The sequence below is a fragment of the Pteropus alecto genome, unplaced genomic scaffold (assembly GCF_000325575.1).
Source record: "Pteropus alecto unplaced genomic scaffold, ASM32557v1 scaffold134, whole genome shotgun sequence".
NCBI lineage: Eukaryota > Metazoa > Chordata > Mammalia > Chiroptera > Pteropodidae > Pteropus > Pteropus alecto.
Window position 1 is genome coordinate 13,221,609 of NW_006436283.1, and position 22,975 is coordinate 13,244,583.

Genomic DNA, 22,975 nt, shown 5'->3' on the forward strand with positions numbered 1-22,975 from the left:
CAGAAGGGAGAGTGGCCCGGAGTCCTTCCTAGAACTGTCTTCGCCTTGCCCACGCCCCACCCGAGCGGTGGGCACTCACCGCCGTTAACGCCGCACACAGCCCCCTGCAACTTGGTATCGCAGCTGGCGGTGCGCCAGGCGCCGTCCACATCCACGTAGGCGCAGCCCCCCGGCTGCTGGGGCTCCCCGTCGTGCCAGCTCACGTAGCTCAGCGGCTCCTGCGTGACCCAGGAGTACCGCCGGGAGCCCTGGGCACGAAGGAGCCATCAGGGTGGGAGGAAGGGGACCAGCCAGGGGAGGTGGGGGCTGGTAAGGCAGGGGGTTGAGAAGAGAAATCAGGGGAGTGGGCCCAGCCCCGGGGCCGGAACAGGGGTTGGGAGCCCACCTCTTCACTGGCCAGCCCTATCCAGAGTGGCGTGTGTAGCCCTCGGGCGGCCTGAGTAAGGAAGGCTTGCGTGTAGGGGTCGGGCACGTGTGCCAGGCTGGCGTTGCGGCTCTCACACAGCAGGAGGGCGTCATGCCAGCGCAGTGGCTTCTGCAGCAGCCGGAAGGTGCCGTTGAGGTAGGAGAGCTCAGTGCCCGGGGCAGGGGGCCATGCGGCTGGGGATGGGTTCAGCGAGGGGTCTACAGGGAAAGGGACAGGGCTCAGGCTGGGCTCTGCCTCTCTCACCACCATTCCCAGGCATGAGGCTGGAGCCGAGCCAGGAGTTAGGCGGAGACGGAGTTCCCACCAGGCACGGCTCTTGGCACAGACTAACACTCAGTAAGTGTTAGCCACTGTTATGAGCAATAATACACTCTTGCTAATAAATCAAGAAGTGAGCTAGAGCCTTGACCGACTCCTACCCCAGGAGCCCATGCGTGGAGCTGCAAGCGCTTCAGATTCAGAACCTCAGGTCGCTTGACAGCACGCATGCCCAGTGCCTAGTCTTTCCTGGTCAGCCCTTCATACCCCAAACCTCCCTCCTGAGACCCCTCGGTGCTCACTGCCCTGCCTTCTGATTGACACCTGGCCTTTCTGCCTATCCGTTTCTCAAGCAGATACAAGACTCTGAGGGCGACCCCAGGGACCCCTGTAGTCAGGAACCACGTCTCATTTCTCTTGGGGTGGCCCACAGTATCTAGCCCAGTGCTGGGGTTTCCAAGTTCACTGGTGACACATACCTGTGTCCTTCTGGCAAATGAAGCCATGTGTCTCCTCCGTGCAGCTCCGATCATCCCAGCGGCCAGTGAGGTGGGCTGAGGGGCTGTGCAGGACCACCACACAGCTGGTCTGGGGGGAAGGAGCTGCTCAGGGGAGCCCCAGCAGCTGCCTCCTCCTTGTGCCACTGCCCCCAAAAGGCACTATGAGCAAAGAGGCTGGAAGAGGGGGGACCCAGGGAGTGAAGGCAAGTGCCATGAGCTAGGGTAGTGGGGCAAGGGGTGGGTGGCAAAGGAGAGTGGGGAGGGGCTTCCTCACCGGTATGTTGCCACTGGGAGCAGGGCTCGGGCCAGAGGGCTCCACCGGCGCCCAGTTGGCATACAGCAGAGGCTCCTGTTCCACCCACTGGAAATCCCTCTGTGAGGCATGGAGGCCAATCCAAAGGTCAAAAGTCACATGGGGCAGGCTGGCTGTGATGAATGCTACAGTCCCCCAGAAGAGAGAGTCGTGAGTGACAGGGCGGCCCCCTGCTCGCTCTGCACTAGCCATTTTGGGGCACTGTGTCAGAGGATACTGGAGCCTCCCCAGGGACTGGCCCTACCTTGCTCTAAGGGGTTTGCAATGGTGACCAGCTGGGCCTCTTGCTGTTCACAGGAGAACCGTGCCTCTGACCACGGCACCCGGTCCCGGGGGTCCTGGCCCTGGATTCGGAAACACTGGGGGAGGAGGGAGAGGTGTGATGTCCAGTTCCACCTCCCTGTTCCACAAACCCAGAAACTCTACTGCGTACCTCTCAGTGGCAGGCCCAGCAGAGGCTTTGGGGGCTGTGAGGAAAATATCAGAACCAAGATATCTGGGTCTCCTTGAGCAAGGCTCCAGCATCCTCTCAACCTGGCACAGCAGACCACACACATCTGCCCACGCTCTGGGGAATTTTTAGTGGGAGGACTTCTTTAGGCCACCAAAGGCTGTACTACCTATGACAATGGCGCCTGGGCCAAGCACTGGGAGGACGGACAAGGTCTGTCTCACTTCCTGCTAAACACATTCCTGAGTGTCGTCTGAAATCGCGTTGTCTTGCTCTTTGAACTTACACAATCATCTCTAGGGTACTTTTATCTTTATGTTTCGATGATCTTTGTTTTCCAAAGTTTTAATAATACACATACCTTTTTTTTTTTTTTAACAGAAAAGGAATAATATTCATTTGACTATTCTGTAGAGAGTAAGCTCCATGACACTAAGAGGCTGGCTGCACTCCAATGTATGACAAAGATTTATGGATTATCATCTAGGGTTACCTAATCTAATCCTAACAGTCAAGCCTAGTGGTCTTACGATATCCTGCAAAGAAAGAGTGGGTTGAAGTTCATGATAATGAAACCAGCACAAACAGCAAGGAAACCTCTGCCTTCTCTTCCTTGGATAAGCTCCTTTCAGCCATCAGTAAGAACAACAAAGGTCTAATCAGGTCTGATCGATCAGCCCAGGGTGCAAACAGAACCACTCCGGGAAAGAAACTCACATTCTAGAGGGAGTATTTTGAAAACATGTTTAGAAACATACCCATTCTGATTAATTTTATTGCCCCAAACTTTCCTACCTGCATACTCAAAATACTTTGAAAGAAAATTTTCTGTTATTTTTAAAAGTCTGCCAGACATTGTTTTTCAACCTACTTGATCAGGTCTTCTGATTAATTTATGAGGGTTATTTGTTTAAAACACAGAAATTTACTAGCCAATTCTTACAGAAAAATCTTTAAGTAGAAGGACTGAAAAATGGAGCGAATGCCTTAGAAAGTCCAGCCGATAATGGATAAACTTTTCACTTCAATCTATTTGTCTTAGTGAGGCAAGTTTTTAATCTGCAACCATTAAATTCATGTTTTGAAATAATGTGAACTTCAAGCAAGCCCTGTGAGTCATGAATCACAGTGTCATCAGACCAAGAATTGTTAAAATAATGAAGAATATGCAACCACTGTGCTCTTTATAATTATTTAAATATTAACAATGATTATAATTGATAGTTTGAGTGAGTCCCCCAAAATTTTTTTTACCACTAATATAGCAAAATTTAAAAACTTAAGAGTGCCATTTTTAAACCTTTAGCTCATGCTTTATATTATTTTATTCTTGTGCATTTTCCTATATATAACATTAGTCATATTAGTATGGAATTAAATATACATATTATGTATACACACATATATATAATATACACACACAAACTTTAATGCTCAGTATTTTGTTTTACTAATAGGAGTGCATTATCAAAATGTCTGATGACCACTGACCTAGAAAACTCACCAAACTATTTGGACAAGCTCAGTTCCTGATGAATCGGAAGGTGCTACTACACTGAGTCATGTTCCATGAAGTCTAGCACTGGCCTGGGGCCAAGTAGAAGAAGTTGGTGGGCACAGGCGAGTGTCTGTGACTTTGATGTCACCAAAGGGCCAGGACTCCTGAGGCTCGGCCTTCCCATAATCACATCCTCTCCCCTGACTCCCTTGGGTGCCCCTCCCCTCCTACCTTGTTGAGGAACTGATTCCAGCCAGAGGGGCAGCCCCCCAGCGTCGTGGGTGGCAGGTCAGGGGGCTGTGTCTCCCTGGTGCTGTTGCTGCGTTTGCAGATATAAGGCAAGGCTGTCAGGCACTTCTGGTCCCCCCAGTCCTCTGCAGAAAGGAGAAGAGAGGGCTGTCACTCCCCGTTCAGGACAGGGCTGGCAGCACCCTCATCTCATGCCCCACGAGGAGGCTGGGCTGGGGCTCAGGTCCTCGATTCCAACTCTGAACTCAAGTCCTCCATGGCTGTGGGACCTTGGGGACAGGCCCTCCCCTCTCTAGTCTGGCCCTTCTTGAGTTATGGGAGCAAAGAGAATAAGAAGAGACTGATGGCCTTTGCCCAAGGTCGCCTCACTGCCCGCTCGCGACCCTCTCTTCGGCTTCTGCACCCTCTCTGCCCCCATCTCGCCCTCACCTCGACTGGCCGTCATGTACACGCACTTCTTATCCTTGCCAATGGGCCGAGGTTTGCCAGGTGCCCAGGAGATGAAGTTTATAATGGATCCATCTGTCCACCTGCAATGGCACCGAGCAGGGGTGACTCCAGCAGTGGCCCCAGGCTCTACCTCCCCCCTATATAGCAATGAAGGCCGTGGGAAACAAGTCCAGGAAGGGCCCAAGTTTAGGAGTTCATCTGTAGGCTGAGGAGTGGGGCTACTGTCCTCACTGCAGCTGGCGACCCAAAGATCTGGTGCCGCCCAGCCCTCCCTGGACACTGATCTAACTGGAGAGTCTAAGAATCTCAGAGCGGGGCTCCACGGGCAATGGTACCCATGTGCTCCTGATCCTTCCTGCCTCAATGCATGGAAGTGGGCCCCGAATACAAAGAGGCCCCCGTGGACGTCAGATGTCCTTGCCCATGTTCCAAGGAAGCCTTATTTACAAGTGAGTGCAGCATAATATGAGCTGCCATGATTCAGTGCCCAATCACGTGCTGGATGCTGTGCTAAGGACTTCACATATCTTATTTCTAAGTCTCACAACAATCCTACCAGGCGGGCCTCATTATTCTCATTTTCAGAAAAGAAAACTGAGGCCCAGAAAGGTTAAGTCACTTGCTCAAAGCTACACAGCCACCAAGGGGTAGAGCTAGATTCAAATCCAGATCCATCTATCTCTGTGTGCTGTGTAGCCTCCGTATCTCCAGCCTGGGGTTGCACCCCCTCCCACACCTACTGCCCCTTCCCCCCCTTACCTGAAGCGCCCATCACTCTGTGAAGTGTGCAGACCGATCCACCAGTGCTGCTCCTGGCCTCGGGAGAACTGGGGAAGCCCAGCGAGCAGGTGAAGGTTGGCTCTCTCCTGCTCCTAGCCTGCCCTCCCCAACCCCGCAGCCTCCTGCTCCCTCGCGTGCCCACCTTCTGCAGGTTGTGCCCCAGGAAGTCCAGTTCCGCCTGGCTGTGCACGGAGGCCAGCTCAGCCTGGAACCACATGCAGATGCGCTGTGCCTGTGCCCAGGTGGCGTGGGGCTCAAAGAACTTGTACTCTGAGTCCTGGAAACGCAGCCATTCCCGCCCACCTGCGGAGGCAGTGCGGGGGTGGGAGTGACCGCCAGGCTGGAGCTGCCTGCCCCACCAGGAGAAGGACAAAACGGGTCCAGGGCAGAGCCAGGGCAGGCGAGCCTGCAAATCCACCCATCCCTGGCCGATCGGGCTGCAGGTGCCCCGATCTCCACTTTTTTGGCTCGAATCCCTAACCCTTTTTTTTTTTGTCCCGGCTAGGCCCTGGCCCGGAGGTGATGCCCCTCTCTGGACTACTATGGGGAGCAGGATGGGCAGGGGGCCTCACCTTGTGGGCTGACGTCAGGCTCCCGCACCGCTGTGCCTACAGGGACAACGTGTAGAGAGTCGCTGCAGGAAAAGGAGACCCTCCCTCGGACCCCCGGCCTGGGCCCTTCACCCCATTCCTAGTCCCCCCGCAGCCACCCCACCCAACCTCGAGGGATCTTGCAGATCCAGTCCAGCTGCGTCTCGCACTGCATGGCCACCCACTGTAGGGAGGCCAGGTCGAGCACAGCACAGCCCCGGATGTCGTCATCATCGTGCCGGCTCCGATCGAAATTGTGGTAAGAGAACTGAAAACGGAGATCAGAGTGGGAAAGGGTCCTGAGGCGCGAGGCGCAGGCTGCCCCCATTCCCAGGAGAGAAGAATAAGAGGCCTCACCTGAGCTTTACCTTACCTTTACAGGCCAGCTCCGCCAGAGGCCCTATCTATCTGTTAAACCTCACCCACCTCCAGGTCCTGTCCCACCCCACAAAAAGAACATGCCTACTCGGGCCCCGCCCACCTCCCACAGGCTCCGCCCACCTCCTCCTGCCCGCTCACCCCTAGGCCGTCACTCCAGCGCCAGCTCTGCCCTCCTGCTGGGTCTCGCCGGTTCAGGCCCATCCAGAACCAGTGCTGCTCATGGAACTCGGGCTCAGATTCACTTCGGCACAACCCAGGGGTTAAGACGAAAGAAACTGGGGTGAGAGGAGCAGTGGCCAAACATGCTCCCTGCCCCCTGTAGCTCTGACCCAGGCAGTCCCCACTGCCTCGGGCTTCCTCATCTGGCTTCCCTTCCCAGGGGAGGGAAAGGGGATACAATGTTGGGGGCGCTTACAAGTTCTCTCCCCAGAGAACTGAGAGCTAGCTGGACCAGGCACCCAGCTCGCCTCGCGGGGTGGTGGGTGGCCTGACTTTCTTCCCCGGCTTCCTTTTGGGTGGGGTTTGCTCTGCCAGCAAGACTCTGGAAGCTTCACTTTAGAGTTGAGTAAGTCAACAGGCATGGATAGACCTCTGGAATCAGATAAACCTGGATTCCAGGCCTGGTTCGCCCATGGACCAGCTCTGTGACCTTGGGGAAATAACCCAACCCTCTCTCTTTCAGCCCACAAGGTCAATAATAAAATCTACTTCCTAGGGTTGCTGAGAGGATTAAATGAGGATTAAATGTTTAGCACAGTACCTGGTACCTAGCGAGAAGGGATCAATATGAGCTATTACAATTACTACTCAAATAATGTAATCGTGATATTTGCTGGGGGGAGATACCCCCGGAATCAAGATCTCAGGAAGCCTGGATCCATCTGGATTTTTCCCGGTGCTAAGGGATTATAGGTGCTGTGTGTGTCACAAGATGCCCGGAGCCCACAGGAGAGATGGGGTCTTGGAGAGACCCCCGTGGGCAAATGCTCACTTTTGTAGCCTTTCTCCTGTCTTTCAGAATAAGCTTTTTATTGAGTAGCGTGGGTTATTATGGGATTGTGTAGGGTGGAGGAAAAACATGCGACTTGGATCAGCTTGTACAAGGTTCTGTAATGGAGGAGGGATAGGGTGGACAGTAAAAGTTTGTGAGTCTGGGGGGATGTTGTTGCTGGCTCTGTCATGCTAGTGGGCAACACAGGATCTCTGATTTCAGAGCTCCAGGGCTACTTGAGGGGGACAGGGATGGTCTTGGCACTAGTAGCGGACACAGAGGTCACTCCAAAACCTCGGACAGGCCTCACTGGAGTCGGCTTCACCTTGGCCCCTGCCCAGCAAAACTAAGAACCGCACACATGCATACAGGCCACCACCCCAGGCTTAGTACCCGAAGAGCTTGTTGAGCATGTTGGCCACAAAGTGTTCCTCCTCGTAGCTGGCCAGGCTCAGCAGCTGGGCCCCCAACTCCTGGCAGGCCCCCTGGGCCTGGACCCAGCTCTTCTTGTCCTGTAGCCGCTCTGAGCTGAACACCTGCAGGAGCACAGTCCAGCTGTCCGAGCTGTCCCCACTGGCCGCTTATCCAGGGGACATCTGCCCTCCTACGACAGCAGTGGGGAGGAGGAATGGGGTCTCACTGGACAGAGGGTCTAGGCTAGCTAAGACAATCCTGCTCATCAGAGAATGAGCCTGGATGAGAGGAGTAAGCACAGGCAGGTCCTGGAAAAAGCCTCCGGCTCAGTCCCCCTAACCAGCACGGAGATCTGGGCACTTATCTCGGCAAAGCCACAGTTTGCTGTGGGCAGGTCCCTCCCCCTCCCTGGACTTCAGTTTTTTCATGTAATGAAAGACCCTGGACTACATATACCAGTGGCTCCCAAACCCAGCAGAGTTAAAAAATACAGATTACCAGACCCCACCCCCACCTGCTGAATCCTTTTCTCCACAGTGGCACCTGAAGATTTTATTTTTATCCAGCGCCCTAGGGGATTCTAAAGTGTAACCGGCCTGGCCCCAACAGGTGGAAACCTCTAAACCAATGATCCGTATGGCTTCTTCAAGTCCTCAAACGTTTATTGAGCACCTACTATGTGCCAGGCCTCAGATTCTGGCAAGAGTTTCACCAGAAATGCTCTCTGTCTGCAGTTCACTGTGGGGAGAAGTGTTTTCCGGGCCACTGTCTGGGACAGCCCCACCCCCACCCCACCCCAAGGTAAGCTGCCTCTTTGCCCTCTTCTCTCTCCTTCCCCTTATGCCAACAGGCTGCGTACCTTGTAGCAGTGCCGGAGTTTGGGGTCTGAGGCCCAGCCGTGGGAACAGGAGCCGGAGAGGCTGGGGGTGGGGTCTGGCCCAGGCAGTTCCGGTGTCACTGGTGTGCCCAGGCTCTGCCGGCAGATATAGCGAGCCCGGAACATGGTACAGTTCTTCACCTCCCACAGCCCCATGGCGCTGCCCGTGGCTAGGGCCACGCAGCCCCCACGGCTGTACCCTGAAGGAGGGAGAAGGGAGACCCCTTATGCTGAGGAGGAGGCATGGCACTCCCTCACATTCCCGTGGGGCACCACCACCACCCTCGCACTTGGAACCAGCCTGGCCATCTCTGCAAGGACATGCTCTGGGGGCCTGGGGCCCAGGTGGGAAGAAGGGAACGGAGGCGAAGCCCTAGCTCTGTGTTTACTTATGTGAGAGCTTAGGCAAGTTGCTTAACCTCTCCGAGCCTGTTCCATCAACCTCATCAGGTTATTGAAAGGGTTAAAAAAGATAATGAGTGTGAACTGGTGGTAATAATAGCAATCACTTATATTGTGCTCGCTATCCTAAGAGCTTTATATATGTTCACCCATTTAAACCTACATCGACCCTATAAGGAAAGTACCATTATCCCCACTTGACAGATGGGAAAACTGAGGCTCAAAGATACACAGCTGGTAAACAGCAGAGTCAGGATCTGAGCCAGGCGGTGTGGCTCCAGAGCCTGTGCTCCAAATGGCTTCACCACCTTGCACGAACGCTCACTTCACGGGGAAGCCCTGGGACTCGGTCCTGGCAGGGCAGGTGCAGACAGGAAGTCAGAGAAGGGGGCTGGCCGAGTGCCGTGGAGGAGGGGCTCACCGGGCTGGTCCCGGTTCCAGTGAGTGTACATGACCTCGTCCCCGCTGAGCCAGCGGAAGGAGCCGGTGCTGTTGAGGTCCTGCAGGGCGGTCCAGAAGTACTCGCCGTCCCAACTGTAGATGAGGCTGCTGACGAAGGCCTGCTCGAACCTACGGGGAACAGGCCGGTCAAGGCAGGAAGCCCGCTACTCCCTGGGCCTCAGGCCAGGTGCAGCAGTCGACCAGTAACCTGCTCAGGGAAGTGGGGACCCCTGGAGACCCTGTGACTGACACACAGCAACCCAGCACCCCCTCTGCGGTCTACACTTCCATGCTCTGCTGAGAATAAAGTGGATTAAAATCAGACACAGCCAAGTCCTCTCTTGGGCATACAGCCCACACCTCTACTTGTTCATGCCCCTGCCCAGGCCGCCCCACCCCGGGGTCATTTAATAATCGGAAGACATTCTTGTGACAATATTAGAAAAAGCCCTGGATCTAGTTGAAGCTCAAAGGACTCGGGTCCCTCTGTGCTTGATGACAGGATACTATCTAGTTTGGTAGAGGGGCCACATTAGGCCAGGACAGGGGTGAAGGCTGGCCTGGGCATCCACCCCATCCCGTACCTGTTGGTGATGGTGACCAGCTGAGAGCCGTGGTCGGTGCACAGGCGCCGGGCGTCACTGTAGGTCACCTGGTCCTCTCCCAGCCAGTAGCAGGATGGGCTGTGCCACTTCCAACCCTGGCTCGAGAGAGTGGACAAAAGAGGGGTGTCCGTGGGGAGGATACTCCTCTGTCACCCATAAATTCTGGGGCAGAAGGATGCCATCAGTGGTATCACGGAATGAGCTGCAGGCTTGGGGACAGGACCGCGGGGACTTGTTTGACACCAGAGACAGCTCTTTCTGTGCTGTGTTCTGTACTTGTCACTTCACACTGCCCCTCCCACCATTACCCACAACTGCCAGACCTGGGGTGGAAGCACAGCCCAAGGATGGCTGATCAGGGGCAGCCAGTGATCTGGCCCATGGCCTGGTACAGAAAGATGAGTGGCCCATCAGACTCCTCTTGAACATTTAAACTAAGAGAAGCAATGGGAAAACTGCCAGCTGGCTGAGAAACCACGCCAAAAGGCTGGGCGAGCTGCCAGGGTGTGAAGGGGGCTGGGCAGTCCTCGGGGGCCTGGAAAAGCTGGAGCGAGTGGAGGATGCGCCTGGCTGGGGGTCTGGGAGAGGAGACAGGCCTTCCGCAAGGCGCGGCAAAGCTGTGGAAGGGAGACACTGAGCAGCTAGCTCCCGTACCCCGCACACCCCTCTCCCCTCGGGCCACTTTAAGGGGCTCTCTGCTCCTGCCTTTCAGATGAAGAACTGAGGCTCAGAGAAATTACGTGACTTGATTTTGTACACAGACAGTACAAGGTGGAGCCCGGACTGGAAACCACACCACAAAGGCTGTGTCTGTCCTCACCATAGCCCTGCTCTTCCTAAGATGACACCAATGCCTGCCAGGGCCTTTGCCTCTAGCAGGCCTTGAAGTGGGAAGCCTTGGGGTGGGCTTGAGGTGGGGAGAGAGAGATGTAGCTCCTTGGGCAGGAGCCAGGACAGAGGAGAAGCTTGTGTGTGTGCATGCGCACGCACGGGAGTGTGTGGGTGGGGGTCCCCATATGCTCAGCAGGGCTGTGCTAAGACCCCTGGCTCTCCCGGAGTGTTAACTATGGCTGCTCAACACCGCCCCGCTCCACGTTCCAGACCAGCCTTGGTGCCAGGGCTGTTAATTCCTCCTCACCCCCACCCCCGCCTCACCCAAGCCAGGACAGAGCCCCCGAGCCAGTCACTGACGATGCTGGCCCCCCAGACTCTTCAGCTAGGCCTCTGTCTGCTCCATCCCTCTTCCGCACTGGGGGTCACACCTGCTGGTGTTTCCTGCTCCTCCCCTGGGGGAGAGTTTGGGGTGTAGGTGGGGAGGGGTGTGTGGTAAGGGGGCTTAATCCAAAGGAAAACAGAGTGAGGATCCAGACTGGCAGCGAGGAGCTGGCGGGAGGACCACGGCCTAGAAGATGGAGCTGTCAGGGATCAAAATACCACAACGTGTCCCCTATACATCCACACCACTCACACCCCTGCTCAGTGGGGGTCGCGGGGGCCTGGGGGGCCTGGAGGAGGGAGATGGGGTGATCATCTACTCTCGCCCTCTTTTGTAGCCTCACTCCCCCACTCCCTTATTCCCCCATCTGGTCCTAATCCCCTCCCTCCCTGAGGGAGCCCCAGGGGCGAGGAGCACAAGGAGGGACACACCAGATGGTTTCACTCCTCCGGAGACAGACAAGCACCCACTGCATCACAAAGACAGAGGTGGGAAAGCAGGACTTGGGGTGCAAAGGACACGGCTCGCGCCAGCAGCCTCCACTAGGATGAAGACTAGCCAGACTTGGGGGCCACCTACCGTCACCTCCTGTTCTCTGCTGCCTCTGGGACGTGGCTTCCCCATGGAGAGCCCGCTCAGGGATGGGGTAAGGAACTCTGCTTCCTCCCAAAAACCCCCACCCCACCCCACCGCACCCTACATCACTCCATCTAGGAAGGAGCAGTTTGGAAAGTAGAAGTAGGGTGTGCCAAGGAAGAGAGGGTGCAGTGGGAGATTGCAGGATTTGCATCCTCCCCTGCCCTGGGAGCCCCTCTGGCCGGCCCCACCCAGCACCCAGCTCCAGAAGCACCCTCACCTTCCGGCAGCCATGGTCCTCCTCGGTGGCCCCTTGGCTCAGCTGGCCTGCCTTCTTGCAGATGGATGGCAAGGACTGGTTACAGGGACTGTCATTCCAGCGACCTTCCTGGGAACACAGAGTGAGAGGGAGTCTCAGCCCTGTTCCCCTCCATCTCCCAAACCTGGTTTCCAGACCCAACCCTGCCTCTGCCTGCTGTGTGATTCTGAGCAAGAGGCTTGACCTCTCTATGTTCCAGTCTATAAAATGCGGAGAGCAAGGTTAGCTCTATAAGCCTCACGGGGCTGACGACAGCACACACAGTTGATGTGCAAATGCCTTAAAATGTCGACAAGCACTGTCTACACAGGAAGAGGCACTCTTTTAGATTATTTATACCTCATTTCATAATTATCAAGGACACACTGGCTGAGAATGTTCATGGAACCTATGACAGGACAGACAGATGAGATTCTGCAAGGTGTCCAGCCAGTACCTGCAGATCCAGCCTGAGCAGAAGCTCTGGGCCCGGACCCAAATCGCAGCTGATGGGACTGAAGAGGAATCTAGTCCCCGGCCTCTCCTAAGGCTGCAGCTCTCCTCTGTCCTCAGCCTCCCAGCCAGCAGTTTGTCTGCCTTTAGCTCCATCCACAGGGCAGAGGTGTCTGTGCATCCCAGTCCCCAGGACAATGCCTGACACGTAGCAGACACTCAACAGATAATTGTTTATACCTTTCCAAACAGCATCCTTATGCTAGATGGCTGTCTCTACAGTCCCTGGCACCGTTTGCAGTGTCTCACGGGGGAGTGCCCTATCTGTCCCTGGAGTGGATAGTCCATCTCTACGGCTTTGACCCTTTTCAAAGGGTCTCTTTTCTCTGCTTGAAGCGTGGCATCAATTCCTCCGTCTACCCACACAGCATCTGAACCAAAGCCACGGCAAAGAGTCATCACCCCCTAATTTCCTGAGACAGAGACAGAGCAGCTGGGCCTGTGAAGCATGTCCACATAACCTGGATTCTGATGCCACCTGCTGGCAGAGAAGAGCAGCTGGCAGGAGACCAAGATGGCTCCAGGCAATGCCCTAAGGTTTCATGAGAATTAACTCTTTGAATCCTCCCAGTGACCCACTGACAGACAAGGAAACCGAGGCACGGAGAGGTTAAGTAACTTGCTCAAGGTGACCCGGCTAGTTGCGGGAGGAGATGGGAGTCAAACTCTGGCAATCTCTCCAGGCAGAAAGGAAGGGGTTGGCGGGGAAGATGGGGCTACTGAGAGGCCGTGGGGTGGGGTTACAGGCAGGCGCCAAGGGTAGGGCTGGGGTAGCGCCAGGAGGCTGGGGCCCCGTGACATTAGGGAGGGGGAGTTCTCACCGGCCCCCAGATGGTGACACAGTCCTCTAAGCTGTCGCGGAAGTTGTTGGGCTCAAAGGGGTGCCAATGGGTGAAGCTCACGAGGCTCCCGTCAGACCACTCAAAATTCATCTGCAGTTTCAAATCGTTGAGGCCAATCCACAGCTCCTCCACCTCTGGGGTGCAGAAGAAGAGAGGGGAGAGAAGACATGGAGAGGTCAGCCTCAGCCACCAGCAGCGGAAGAAGGGACAGTCCCTGAGCCTCCTGGGCAGGACGGGATGGGCATCGGGAGGCCCTGTCCTCCATCCCAGACCGGCCATGGACGAGCAGCCTCTCACCTTGCTTGATCTGCTTGGTGATGAACTCCAGCTCGGCCATGCTGTGGATGCTGAGCAGGTCGCCCCCGCCCCGCAGACACGCCTTCTTGGACTCTTGCCAGCTGCGCTTCTCGGCTTGCAAGCGGTAGCAGTGGCCCTGGAAGGGCTGCCAGCTGGGCTCGCACTCCACCTTCACATTGGCCCACACGTCTGCAGAGACCCACGAGGCCACTGCTCAGGACCCGAGCTGCCTGGACACTGACCCACTGGGCATTAACACAGGCAGGGCCCCAAAGTCACCTCCTCCCCAAACCTGTCCCACATCAGCCCTTCTTGCCAAGAATGATGCTGAAAAGACAAAACCCCCAGGGCTGCTGGAGGCCCAGAGGCAGAGCCCCAGGAGGTCATGGCAGATTCCACCCCAGACGGGGCAGCTGGGGCTCTCAGAAAGAGACAGTCGGGGATTCCTGGCAGATTCCACCCCAGACGGGGCAGCCCCTCCAGCTGGGGCTCTCAGAAAGAGACAGTCGGGGATTCAAGACAGACCAGCCATGGGAGGCCACTTTCCTCTTCTACGAACGGGGTTTTCTGCTCTAAGACGCAAACTTATTTCATGTCCACCTTGCTTCATAAATTAAATCATTGTCATCGTCTCAAATAACATCCACTGAGTGTAGACTCTGCTGGTGGTCCAGGTGGTCCAGGATGAAGGGAGTAAGGAAATAGGGCTCCACCAGGGCAGCAGCCCTGGAGTCCCTGCTGGCTGGCGGGCACCCCCTGGCTAGGATTTCTCTTCCTGCTACTTTCCCCTCCCCAGTTCCTCTCCCTGCACCCCAGGGCTCAGGAACGGACTGGTCTCAGGCATTTCCTTGCCCTCACTTCCGTGCATTTCAGGTTCACCCTTTGGGGATAGGGGTCTAAGGGCAGCTGAGACAAACAAGCCCTTACTTGGGCCTTGGCAAGAGTAAATAAGAGTTTACCAAACCTCCCACAATGTCAGACTTGGGCAGGATTCTGCCTGGCTGGGCGGGAAAGCATGTGCCCACTCGAAGCATCGCCCTGGACTGGGATTCTGAGAGCCACTCTATTCTGGGAACCTCTCCAAGGTCTAGCCATCCCGTTTCCTGGTGATCCAGCAAAGTGGGCAGGGATGAGAGCCAGAGCAGACTCGCTCCTGGGCTCCAGACCTGTCAATCATCTCTGTTGGCTGCTGAGCTAAGACCTGAGGCTGCCGCCCTGGACAGAATCCGAGTCTAGTGGGTGTTCAGACCCCAGGGGCCTGCTTTGGGCTGCGGGAATCAGGGAGCTCAGGAAATGTGGATGCTTTGGGGGCACGACGGTGACTGCCTACAAAATGACATGCTTTTGAGTGATGAGACCTGAAAGGCTGAAGAAGCTGCCTAGAAAAATGCCTCATACAGAGATGCGGGCTGGTCATGCATAGGAAGTCCAAGGCTATAGACATATCTCCAAGTCAGTGCGAGGACTCGCCACAGGGCCCACACCGGGGAAACACAGGGGAAACCCAGGGGACAGAGAACTTGGTGAGAGGCTAGGCCTGAGGGGGACCACAGAGAGGCTAGGTCTGCCCACACTAGGCCCTTCTTCCTTCAGAAAGCAGCTTCTGGGAAGACCTGGAATTGTGCCTGCCCCAGGCTGCCTCCAGCTAGAGGCCGAGGAGCCTCGGGTGTGGGGGGCCAAGGTTTTAAGCCTTTGCTCCTGAACCCCTAGGAGGGAGGGGGAAAGACAGAAGCTGACGACCTGAGTCCGTCTCTGGAAACACTGTAATGGTCAGAAGTGGAAGTTTCGCTCTGTAAGCTCTTTACTTTCTGCTGGTTTGTGGATTTGTTTCTGCATTTTATTTGTAAAAATCCCCTCTTCATCATTCCCAGGGCTACTGGATCCCTGCAGGAGGCCCTCCAACCACACAGACAGACACCATCCTCCACCTATGGGGGTGGCCAGGTCTCCAGCCTCATAACAACCCCGCAAGGGGTGAGTTTATTCTCCATTTGAACCTCAGAGACAGCTGCTTGCCTACAGCCACATACCAGTAAGGGGCAGAGTCCCCAAAGCAGTGCCCTGCCCATTGCCCTACCCCACAATTCCTCCATGAGGCCCCTAGAGCTATCTCTAAGAATCACAAACGTCAGCAAGATGCTCCCTGGCTTAAAAACTTGCTAAGGCTCCCCGCAGCCTACCTGGCCCCACCCAACTCCGATGTAGCGGCCAAGACCCTTCAGGGACTGGCTGCAGCCTGTCCTCCTGCCCCGTTCCCCCAGCCAGTGCTCCGCAAACTGTGCCTGCTCATGAACCGCAGGTACAGAATCCTGTGCAATGCAGGTCCTGATTTCATGCATCTAGGGTAGGGCCTGAGAGTCTGCATGGATAACAAGCTCCCAGGTGACGCTGTGCCGCTGGCCTGGGGACCCCACTGGAAGTAGTTAAGAGTCTATCCTCCAGCCTAAAGTGCTGTGTTCTCCCACGGCTCCACACCTTTGCACGTGCAGTTCTCTCTGCCAGGAATGTCCTTACCTCACATCTCTTGATGCCTTTTTAAACTTACGCTCAACTTGAAAGGCCCAAATCCAATGTCACTGCCGTGAAACCCTCCTCAACTCTCAGAAGCTTAATCAATTCCTTCTCTAACATTACACATTTTTACAAGAGTACACAACTCAGGATATTCCGATTGTGTGTTGAGAGGTCTGTCACCTCCAGCAGACTGGGACCTCCACAAGGACAAGGTGAGTAATGCCAGCATTTAACACGGTTCTCAACGAATCCCCCCAAGAACGAACTAACAGCACATTCCAATTTGTTCAGACTCTAGCTGGGCCGTTAAATAACTGGGAGGATCGGAGGATCAGAGTCACCTTGTGCTGCTGGGCTGGGCCGGCTGTGGCTGTGACCCGGTGACTCAGATGAGACCCGCCCCGCCCCGCCGCCCTCATCCCCGCTCACCAGGCGGCGGGCGCTCCGCGGTGGCGTTGGGCTTCTTCTTGCAGACATAGGGCAGCGCGATGCTGCAGTCGCGGTTCTGCCAGCCTCCGGAGGACTCGGTGCGGATCACTCCGCAGTTCTCCTCACTCGGGTTGTCCGGCTGATCTGTGGGGAGGGAGGGGCGCCAGCACCCCAGGAGAGAGACTCACACCCCGGCCCCTGGAGCGCTCCTCCAAACCGCCTGCTCCCTCAGAAGCCCGAGCCAGATCGAGAATCAAGATGCTCGGCTCAGCCCTCCCTCACTGGGCACCCCGGGGCCCACACGTCCTGGGCCTTCTACTCAGCAACCAGTGGCGGCCCCAACCCACCCCCCTGGCCAGGCTGCTGGTGCGCTGGGTGCACTGGGTGCACTGGGCGCACCGGGCTGAAGGGGCACGAGGGGGCTGAGACCCAGTCCACTCCCCAGGCCCTGCACCCTGAGCATTAGTTGTGATTCACAGGAAGGCACCGCATGGGCTAGTGAGGCCAGTCCAGGAGGTGGAGGGAGTCTGCCCCCCACCCTACCTCGCCTGGAGTAGGATAGGAGGAATAAATAGGAGGCTGAGTGCCTGCGGAGTCCCCAGGCCACCCTGCACCCCAAATCCCACGCCTCACCACTCTCCCAGTTGAGGTACTTGAGGGGCGAGTTGTCGGACCACTGCCAGCCTCCACTGGTGTCCAGGTCGTTAAGGCCAATCCACAGCGTGGAGCTGTAGCCAGTGAGGAGCCCTGACAGCGAGAGGTGACAGTGAGAAGCGACAGTGAGAAGCCGGTCGCTCATCCTCAGCCCTCCCACTCTTTGCCTCCTCCAAGGCCAGCCTTACCCCCAACAAGCAGATAAGGCTCAGGGTCCTCCAAAGGTGGGAGCACATCTCAGGCTCCTGGCACCTGCCCTGTCCCCAGGTGGGCCAGACCCCGGCCCCCCAGGAACCGCCCGCCATCTCACCATTGATGTAGGTCTGCTCATGGATCTCAGTGATGCTCAGCAAGTCCGCCCCCTGCTGCTCACAGCTGGCCCAGGCCTCCCTCCACGACAGCGTGGACTGGAAGTTAAACTGGTAGCAGCTGTCGGTCAGCTGGTCCTTGTCCCAGAAGGTTTCGCAGTCGTTACCTGTCACCATGACAGCCCGACATGGGTCCTTCCCCAGTCCTCTCCTTCAGAGCCCACACGGGAGGCGTCGGGGGTGGGGAGGTCCCTCATGGAGTGCAGCGACCCCACACAGGCTGTTCCATGCTGCAAGGAATAGCCGCTTCTCGCCCCAGTCCCCAAAGTTATGCTGCCCACCTCCCCGCCCCCATGGCCAGCCTCCCGCCGGGAGCCGCCCTGCTCTCACTCTTGATGGGGCAGAAGCCCCAGCGCTCGTCCTTGCCGTAGTCCTGGGTGGTGGCGCACCACAGGTGTCCATCTTCGCGGCCCGTGCTCGTGCAGCCGTGAAACCACTGGTTGTCGTACTTGAAAGGGATGGTGCATGGTTTCCCGTGGGAGTTCCCCTGGATGGTGTAGACCTCTGCAAGGAGGGGAGCCTGGCTTTGGCGTCTCGACCCCAGAAGCTGCCCACACCCTATAACCCAGGGAGCCGGGGGTGGGCAGGGGTCAGCAGAGGGTGGGGGAGGAGGCAGTAGCCCCGGACAGCGGCCTAAAGGCGCGCCCTCTGCCAGCAGATCAGCCCGGGAGCCTGGGAAAGGTCCTGCTGCTCATCTCATATTGGGCAGGGGACCTCCAAAGCCCCTAATGTCTGTCCAAAATCGAGCTGGGTGAGGGGGCCTCCACGTCCCCCACAGAGGTCTGAGCCTAAAGGAATACCTGCAGCTTCCCAGCCTGGAGGCTCCGTGCCTCCTGCTGTGCATCCCTCCTCCCCAGATTCCATCTTGGAACCCAAGGTGGCTTCCAGGGAAAGAACCCCCAGGATGGAGCTGCAAACCGGGAAAGGCCCTTGGGCCCCATTTACCCCTGCAAAACGGGGATCGAGACACCTCTGGGGGTTACCCTGGGGTCTCCCTGGACACTGGGCCGGGGGAAGGGAAGTTTCATTTAATCTTACATTATACACTTCTGTATTTTTTGAGGTCTTTACAATTGTGCATTAATTTTATAATTTTCAAGTAAATTAAATGATTCGAAGTTAATTTTCTTATTCAAAAATACTTCCCGTTACAATTAAAGATGTGACTGCCAAAGGTCTGTGGAGGCCAAAGGCCTCGCCACCCTGGAGTCTGTCCCTCTGTGGCCGCCACTCCCCCGGTTCGAGGGGCCCCATCCCTCCCCTGCAAGAGGCCTCTCACCATAGTAGGGCCGAGCACACAGATCCTCGTCAGTGCCGTAGATGTGCCACTGGCCACTGCGGGTCTGGTCGCCACGCTCTGGGGTGCCAGCCTTGGACGTGTTGCCAGCACGGCCCCCCAGGAGCAGGGACAGCTGGTCACCCAGTGTGCGACAGTGCCAGCGGAGATTCAGTGCCTCCCGGTCACATTCATACATGCCCAGGGAGGCTGTGGTGTTGGTGCCTGGCCAGCCTGTGCCCAGGCACTGCATGGTGCCCAGGTTGAAGAGCCGGTTTCGAGAAACCCACTTCCAGCGCTGGTCAGGAAGACTGACGTTGCAGCCTGGGGAGACTCTGACTTGCCCACCCTGGGCCTCCAGGCAGCCCTGCAGTCCATGGCTGAAGATGAGGAAGACGTTGGGCTCTAGAAGGGAAGGCGAGACATGAAATCATCACGGGGGCTCTCCTGGCTGGCCCTTGATGGCCAGTGCCACCTACAGACAGTGACCGTGAATCTGGTGCTGGGTTGTGAACCTTCTCTCATATGTTAAATCACTCAGTCCTCACTACTGACCCCCTGAGGTGGGGGTGCGAGGCACTGCTGTCCCCGGGTCCAGCGGAGGCAAAGCCTGCATGCCGGCCCTGTTCTAACCCCAGGCTCACCTGGCGGCAGGACTCAGCCCTCTGTCCCACTCCCAAAAGCAAACCCAGCTTCACAGGCACCTTAACTACTGTACACTCTGAAGATCTTATGGGAGCCGTGGAAACATTTACATCACACACTACATTGCAACCTTTATCCCATTCTGTTACATAGCGTGGTTTTCCGCCCAAGTCCTTCCCTGACCTGGAGTCATTTTGTCTTGTTCTTCCCCCTCGCCCCTCAGCTTCACTGGCTCTATCCTTTCCTCCCATCTAAAATCTTCCCAAACCACTCCCCACAGCCCATACCTAACCATTCATGCCCTCCATAACCACTTCACTCCTATTTTTAAGGCAGCATTTAGCTCTCTGGTTTCCCTAAGCCTATATCGATCACCTCACTCGGCAGACACTCTGTGGAAGACAGTGAAATCCAACCTACCCCCAGCACACCCACTTTCCAGATTAAGAAATCAAGACTTAAATTTATATAAAGCAGATTCGTGGTTGCCTGGGGCTGGGCTGAGTTGCCGCGGATGAGGAGTGACTGCTAAAAGGTACAGGGTTTCTTTTGAGATGATGAAAATGTTCTCAAATTAGACTGTGTGATAGTTTCACCACTCTGTGAATATACTAAAAACCCAATTACCTGCACGTTTTAAATGGGTGAGTTTTATAGTGGGTTATCTCAAAGCTGTTATACCTTAAAGTTTATATATATTTTAATGGGGGGAGACAGCGGGAGTGAGAGAGAAACGTGAGTTCAGAGACGTGAAGTGACCAACTCATGGTCACACAGCCAGTAAGCGACTCCCTGACGTGCACGTTTCAACACCTTCTTCTCGTCCCTTGACTTAGTCCCTTGACTCAACACACACATACAGCACATCCCAGTCTCCAAAGAATTTTTACATCCATTAGGTACCAGCTCCCCAGGACAATTTTCATGCCTCGAAAGCACAAATCTAACCGCTAGGGTTCAAATCCCAGCGCTGCCACTTAATGCGTCGCTTGGGCAAGCCGCTTAACCTCTCTCTGACTCGGTTTCCTCGTCATAAGACTACTGTAAAGGTTAAATGAGATAATCCATGTAAAGTGTTTGACACAGTGTCTGGCACATGGTAACAGTGCCATTTATATTTATTATTATTATTACTATTGTTATTGTCATTATTATTCTACGTTATAGGTAAAGAAATTGGCTGAGAGTGGAGGAAATGACTGACCAGAGTCACAGGCTGGTCAGAGATGGAGCCAAAATTTGGTCCCAGTCTTCTGAGTCCAAATGCCAAGCTCTTCCTGTTCTGCCCTGCTGGCCCTATCGTCCCCTCTGTTGGCTATTCCCTATGCCCAGCAAGAATGAGCTTTTAAATATGTAAATGTTTTAAAATTATTTTACAAATAATACTGGAGTGTCTCGAAGGTTCATAAAGAAACCAGTGATGGATTCTAAATCTAACAGAAAGTGACCTCACAAGGTGATCTGATCACAAATTCCCAACTGGGCAGGTCACGGTGGCTAGCACCACCTCAGGCCTGCAACTTTGATGAAAAAGGTTTATCCTTGCCACGAGCAAGCCCTGTTCCTTATTTCTGTGTGCCTTGGTTGACCACCTCTGAAATGCCTCTTTTTCTTTCAGAGCCCGCCACCACCCTGAAGAGAGCAAAATTCTGTTAGCGATCCTGTAATCCAATCCCCGCCTTGCTCTCTTCCAGCCTCCTATAATCTTCCTTGTGTCCCCTCCTTAATTCCAAATGTGTTAAAGAAACTGCAAAACTGTCATTCTCCAGGCCATTCGAGATCGTGCTTCCTGGCATCGTCCTCAGCCTGGCTCAAACGAATTCTAATAAAAATTCCCTACAGGTGTAGACGTTCTTACGTCGACAATTCCACAACATAAGTTTTTTTCATAGCAAGGAAAATGCCATAAAGTCAAAATTCAAATGACAAAAACATATATAACTTGTTAAAGGCAAAGAGTTAAGTCCCTAACATAAAAAAAAGCTTCTACCAAAAAATATATATATGGGAATAGCAACAGTACAGTATAAAATAAATAAAATATGTATACACGGCTAAAAAAAAAATGCAATTGGCTTTTAAATATTTGAAATGAAAGCCTCACTCACAATAAAAGAAAAAAACAACCTAAGTTGGATAAGTCCCGCTCCTGCTTAAAGTCCTTCAAGAGCAATTCAGCATCTTCAAATAAAATTCAAACTCTTTACTATGAACCACAAGATCCTACAGCCTGGTCTTGTCTATCACTCTGACATCAGATCATATGACTCCCCTTTGCTCAAGTCACTGACCTTCCCCTTCCCTCGAACAGGCCGCCTGACTCTTTCCTGCCTCAGGACCTTTGCACTGTTTCCTCTGCTTGGCAAGTCACATCGTCATCAGAGAAGCCCACATGGCCTCCTAGCCTAAAGTAGCCATATGGTCATATCTCGAGTATTAGCACTTGATTGTAATTCTCTTCACAGCATTATTATCTGATATTTTGTTCAACATCTGGATTATCTGCATCTAGTAATTTTTCTCTTGATTATGGGTCACTTTTGCCTGCTGCTTGAATGTCTAGTAATTTTTATTACATACTAGACCTTGTAGATAATGTTATAAGATAGTGGTCCCCAACCTTTCTGGCACCAGGGCCAGGTGCTCCTATGAAAATCTAATGATGTGAGGTGGAGCCGAGGCAGTGATGCTAGTGCTGGGGAGCGGCTGCAAATACAGGTGAAGCTTCCCTCCCTAGCCAGCCACTTACCTCCTGCTGTGTGGCCCAGGAGATTGGGGACCCGTTATAAGGAGTCTGAATTTTTTATTGAATACTTTGTATACGGGATGTCGTGGATGATGTGTTATAGGGAGTCTGGATTTATCTTTCTTAAAAAGAATGTTGAGTTTTGTTCTGGCAGGCAGTTAAATCACCAGTGGATCTCCTCGATCCTGTAGAGACTTGGTTTTAGGATTTGCTGGGGTGGGGCTGTTTTGGTTTCGCCTTTAGTCTTAGGGTGTGGCCCTCAGCCTTCGGTTTAATCATAAGGTGAGGCCTTTCTGGAGTTTCAAAGGAAAATCTTAGGCAATTACCAAGCCCCTCTAACTTGGTGGAACTTGAATTCTAAACTGTTTCCTCAACACTGGGCAGCAACTGAGAAACCTCTGCCTCCCAGCTGCTGTTTCTTCCTGGATTCCTTAAAGTCTTACAGTTCGAACTGCCTGTGCACAGTTTAGCAGTCGCCAAGGAACTGAAGAGAATTTGTACAGGATATCTCTATGACTCCTTTCTTTCCAGTATTTTCCCTCTTGATTTTTAGCTTTTCTGGTAACCCCAAACTCTGACCAGTAAAACTGCCACCTTCCGTTTGAGCTCCTGTGTGGATGAAAAAAGGCTTCTACAGAAAGTTAACCTCACAGGGTGATCGGATCAATAAATTCTGACTAGCCAGGTCGTGGTGGGGAGTCACACCCCAGGCAGATGACTTTAATAAAAGGTTTATCTTTGCCTTAAGCCGGCCCGGTCCACTGTTTCTGTGAATCTAGGTTAACACCTTTGAGATGCCTCTTTTCTGACCGCCTTCGAAAGAGCACACAATCTGGTTAACTATCCTGCAGTCCAATCCCCACCTGCTTTCTCCCACCTTCAGGTAACCTCCCTGACATTCCCTCCTTAACTCCAAACGCGTAAAAGCAGCCGCCAACTGTCATTTCTTGCAATGCGATCTGGCTTCCAGGTGT

General features: G+C 54.5%; 1 protein-coding gene across 2 annotated transcripts in view; it reads right to left on the reverse strand.

Annotated features, from left to right (window-relative positions):
• Window positions 1-22,975, reverse strand: part of MRC2 (mannose receptor C type 2) — a 51,175-nt gene that overhangs the window by 2,648 nt on the left and 25,552 nt on the right. For both annotated transcript variants that reach the window (XM_006912331.3, XM_015589696.2), the window contains exons 2-25: window positions 18,614-19,015; window positions 17,665-17,838; window positions 17,277-17,441; window positions 16,946-17,059; window positions 16,313-16,456; window positions 13,370-13,558; window positions 13,052-13,206; window positions 11,700-11,807; window positions 9,607-9,722; window positions 9,003-9,151; window positions 8,162-8,379; window positions 7,282-7,424; window positions 6,036-6,138; window positions 5,646-5,784; window positions 5,499-5,534; window positions 5,069-5,229; window positions 4,906-4,973; window positions 4,126-4,226; window positions 3,679-3,821; window positions 1,743-1,857; window positions 1,460-1,623; window positions 1,165-1,273; window positions 386-624; window positions 61-248 (exon numbers count right to left, since the gene is read on the reverse strand). In XM_006912331.3, the coding sequence (XP_006912393.1) occupies window positions 61-248; window positions 386-624; window positions 1,165-1,273; window positions 1,460-1,623; window positions 1,743-1,857; window positions 3,679-3,821; window positions 4,126-4,226; window positions 4,906-4,973; window positions 5,069-5,229; window positions 5,499-5,534; window positions 5,646-5,784; window positions 6,036-6,138; window positions 7,282-7,424; window positions 8,162-8,379; window positions 9,003-9,151; window positions 9,607-9,722; window positions 11,700-11,807; window positions 13,052-13,206; window positions 13,370-13,558; window positions 16,313-16,456; window positions 16,946-17,059; window positions 17,277-17,441; window positions 17,665-17,838; window positions 18,614-18,863 (3,491 nt within the window). In that variant the 5' untranslated portion in view covers window positions 18,864-19,015. The remainder of the gene's footprint in view (window positions 1-60; window positions 249-385; window positions 625-1,164; window positions 1,274-1,459; window positions 1,624-1,742; window positions 1,858-3,678; window positions 3,822-4,125; window positions 4,227-4,905; window positions 4,974-5,068; window positions 5,230-5,498; window positions 5,535-5,645; window positions 5,785-6,035; window positions 6,139-7,281; window positions 7,425-8,161; window positions 8,380-9,002; window positions 9,152-9,606; window positions 9,723-11,699; window positions 11,808-13,051; window positions 13,207-13,369; window positions 13,559-16,312; window positions 16,457-16,945; window positions 17,060-17,276; window positions 17,442-17,664; window positions 17,839-18,613; window positions 19,016-22,975) is intronic.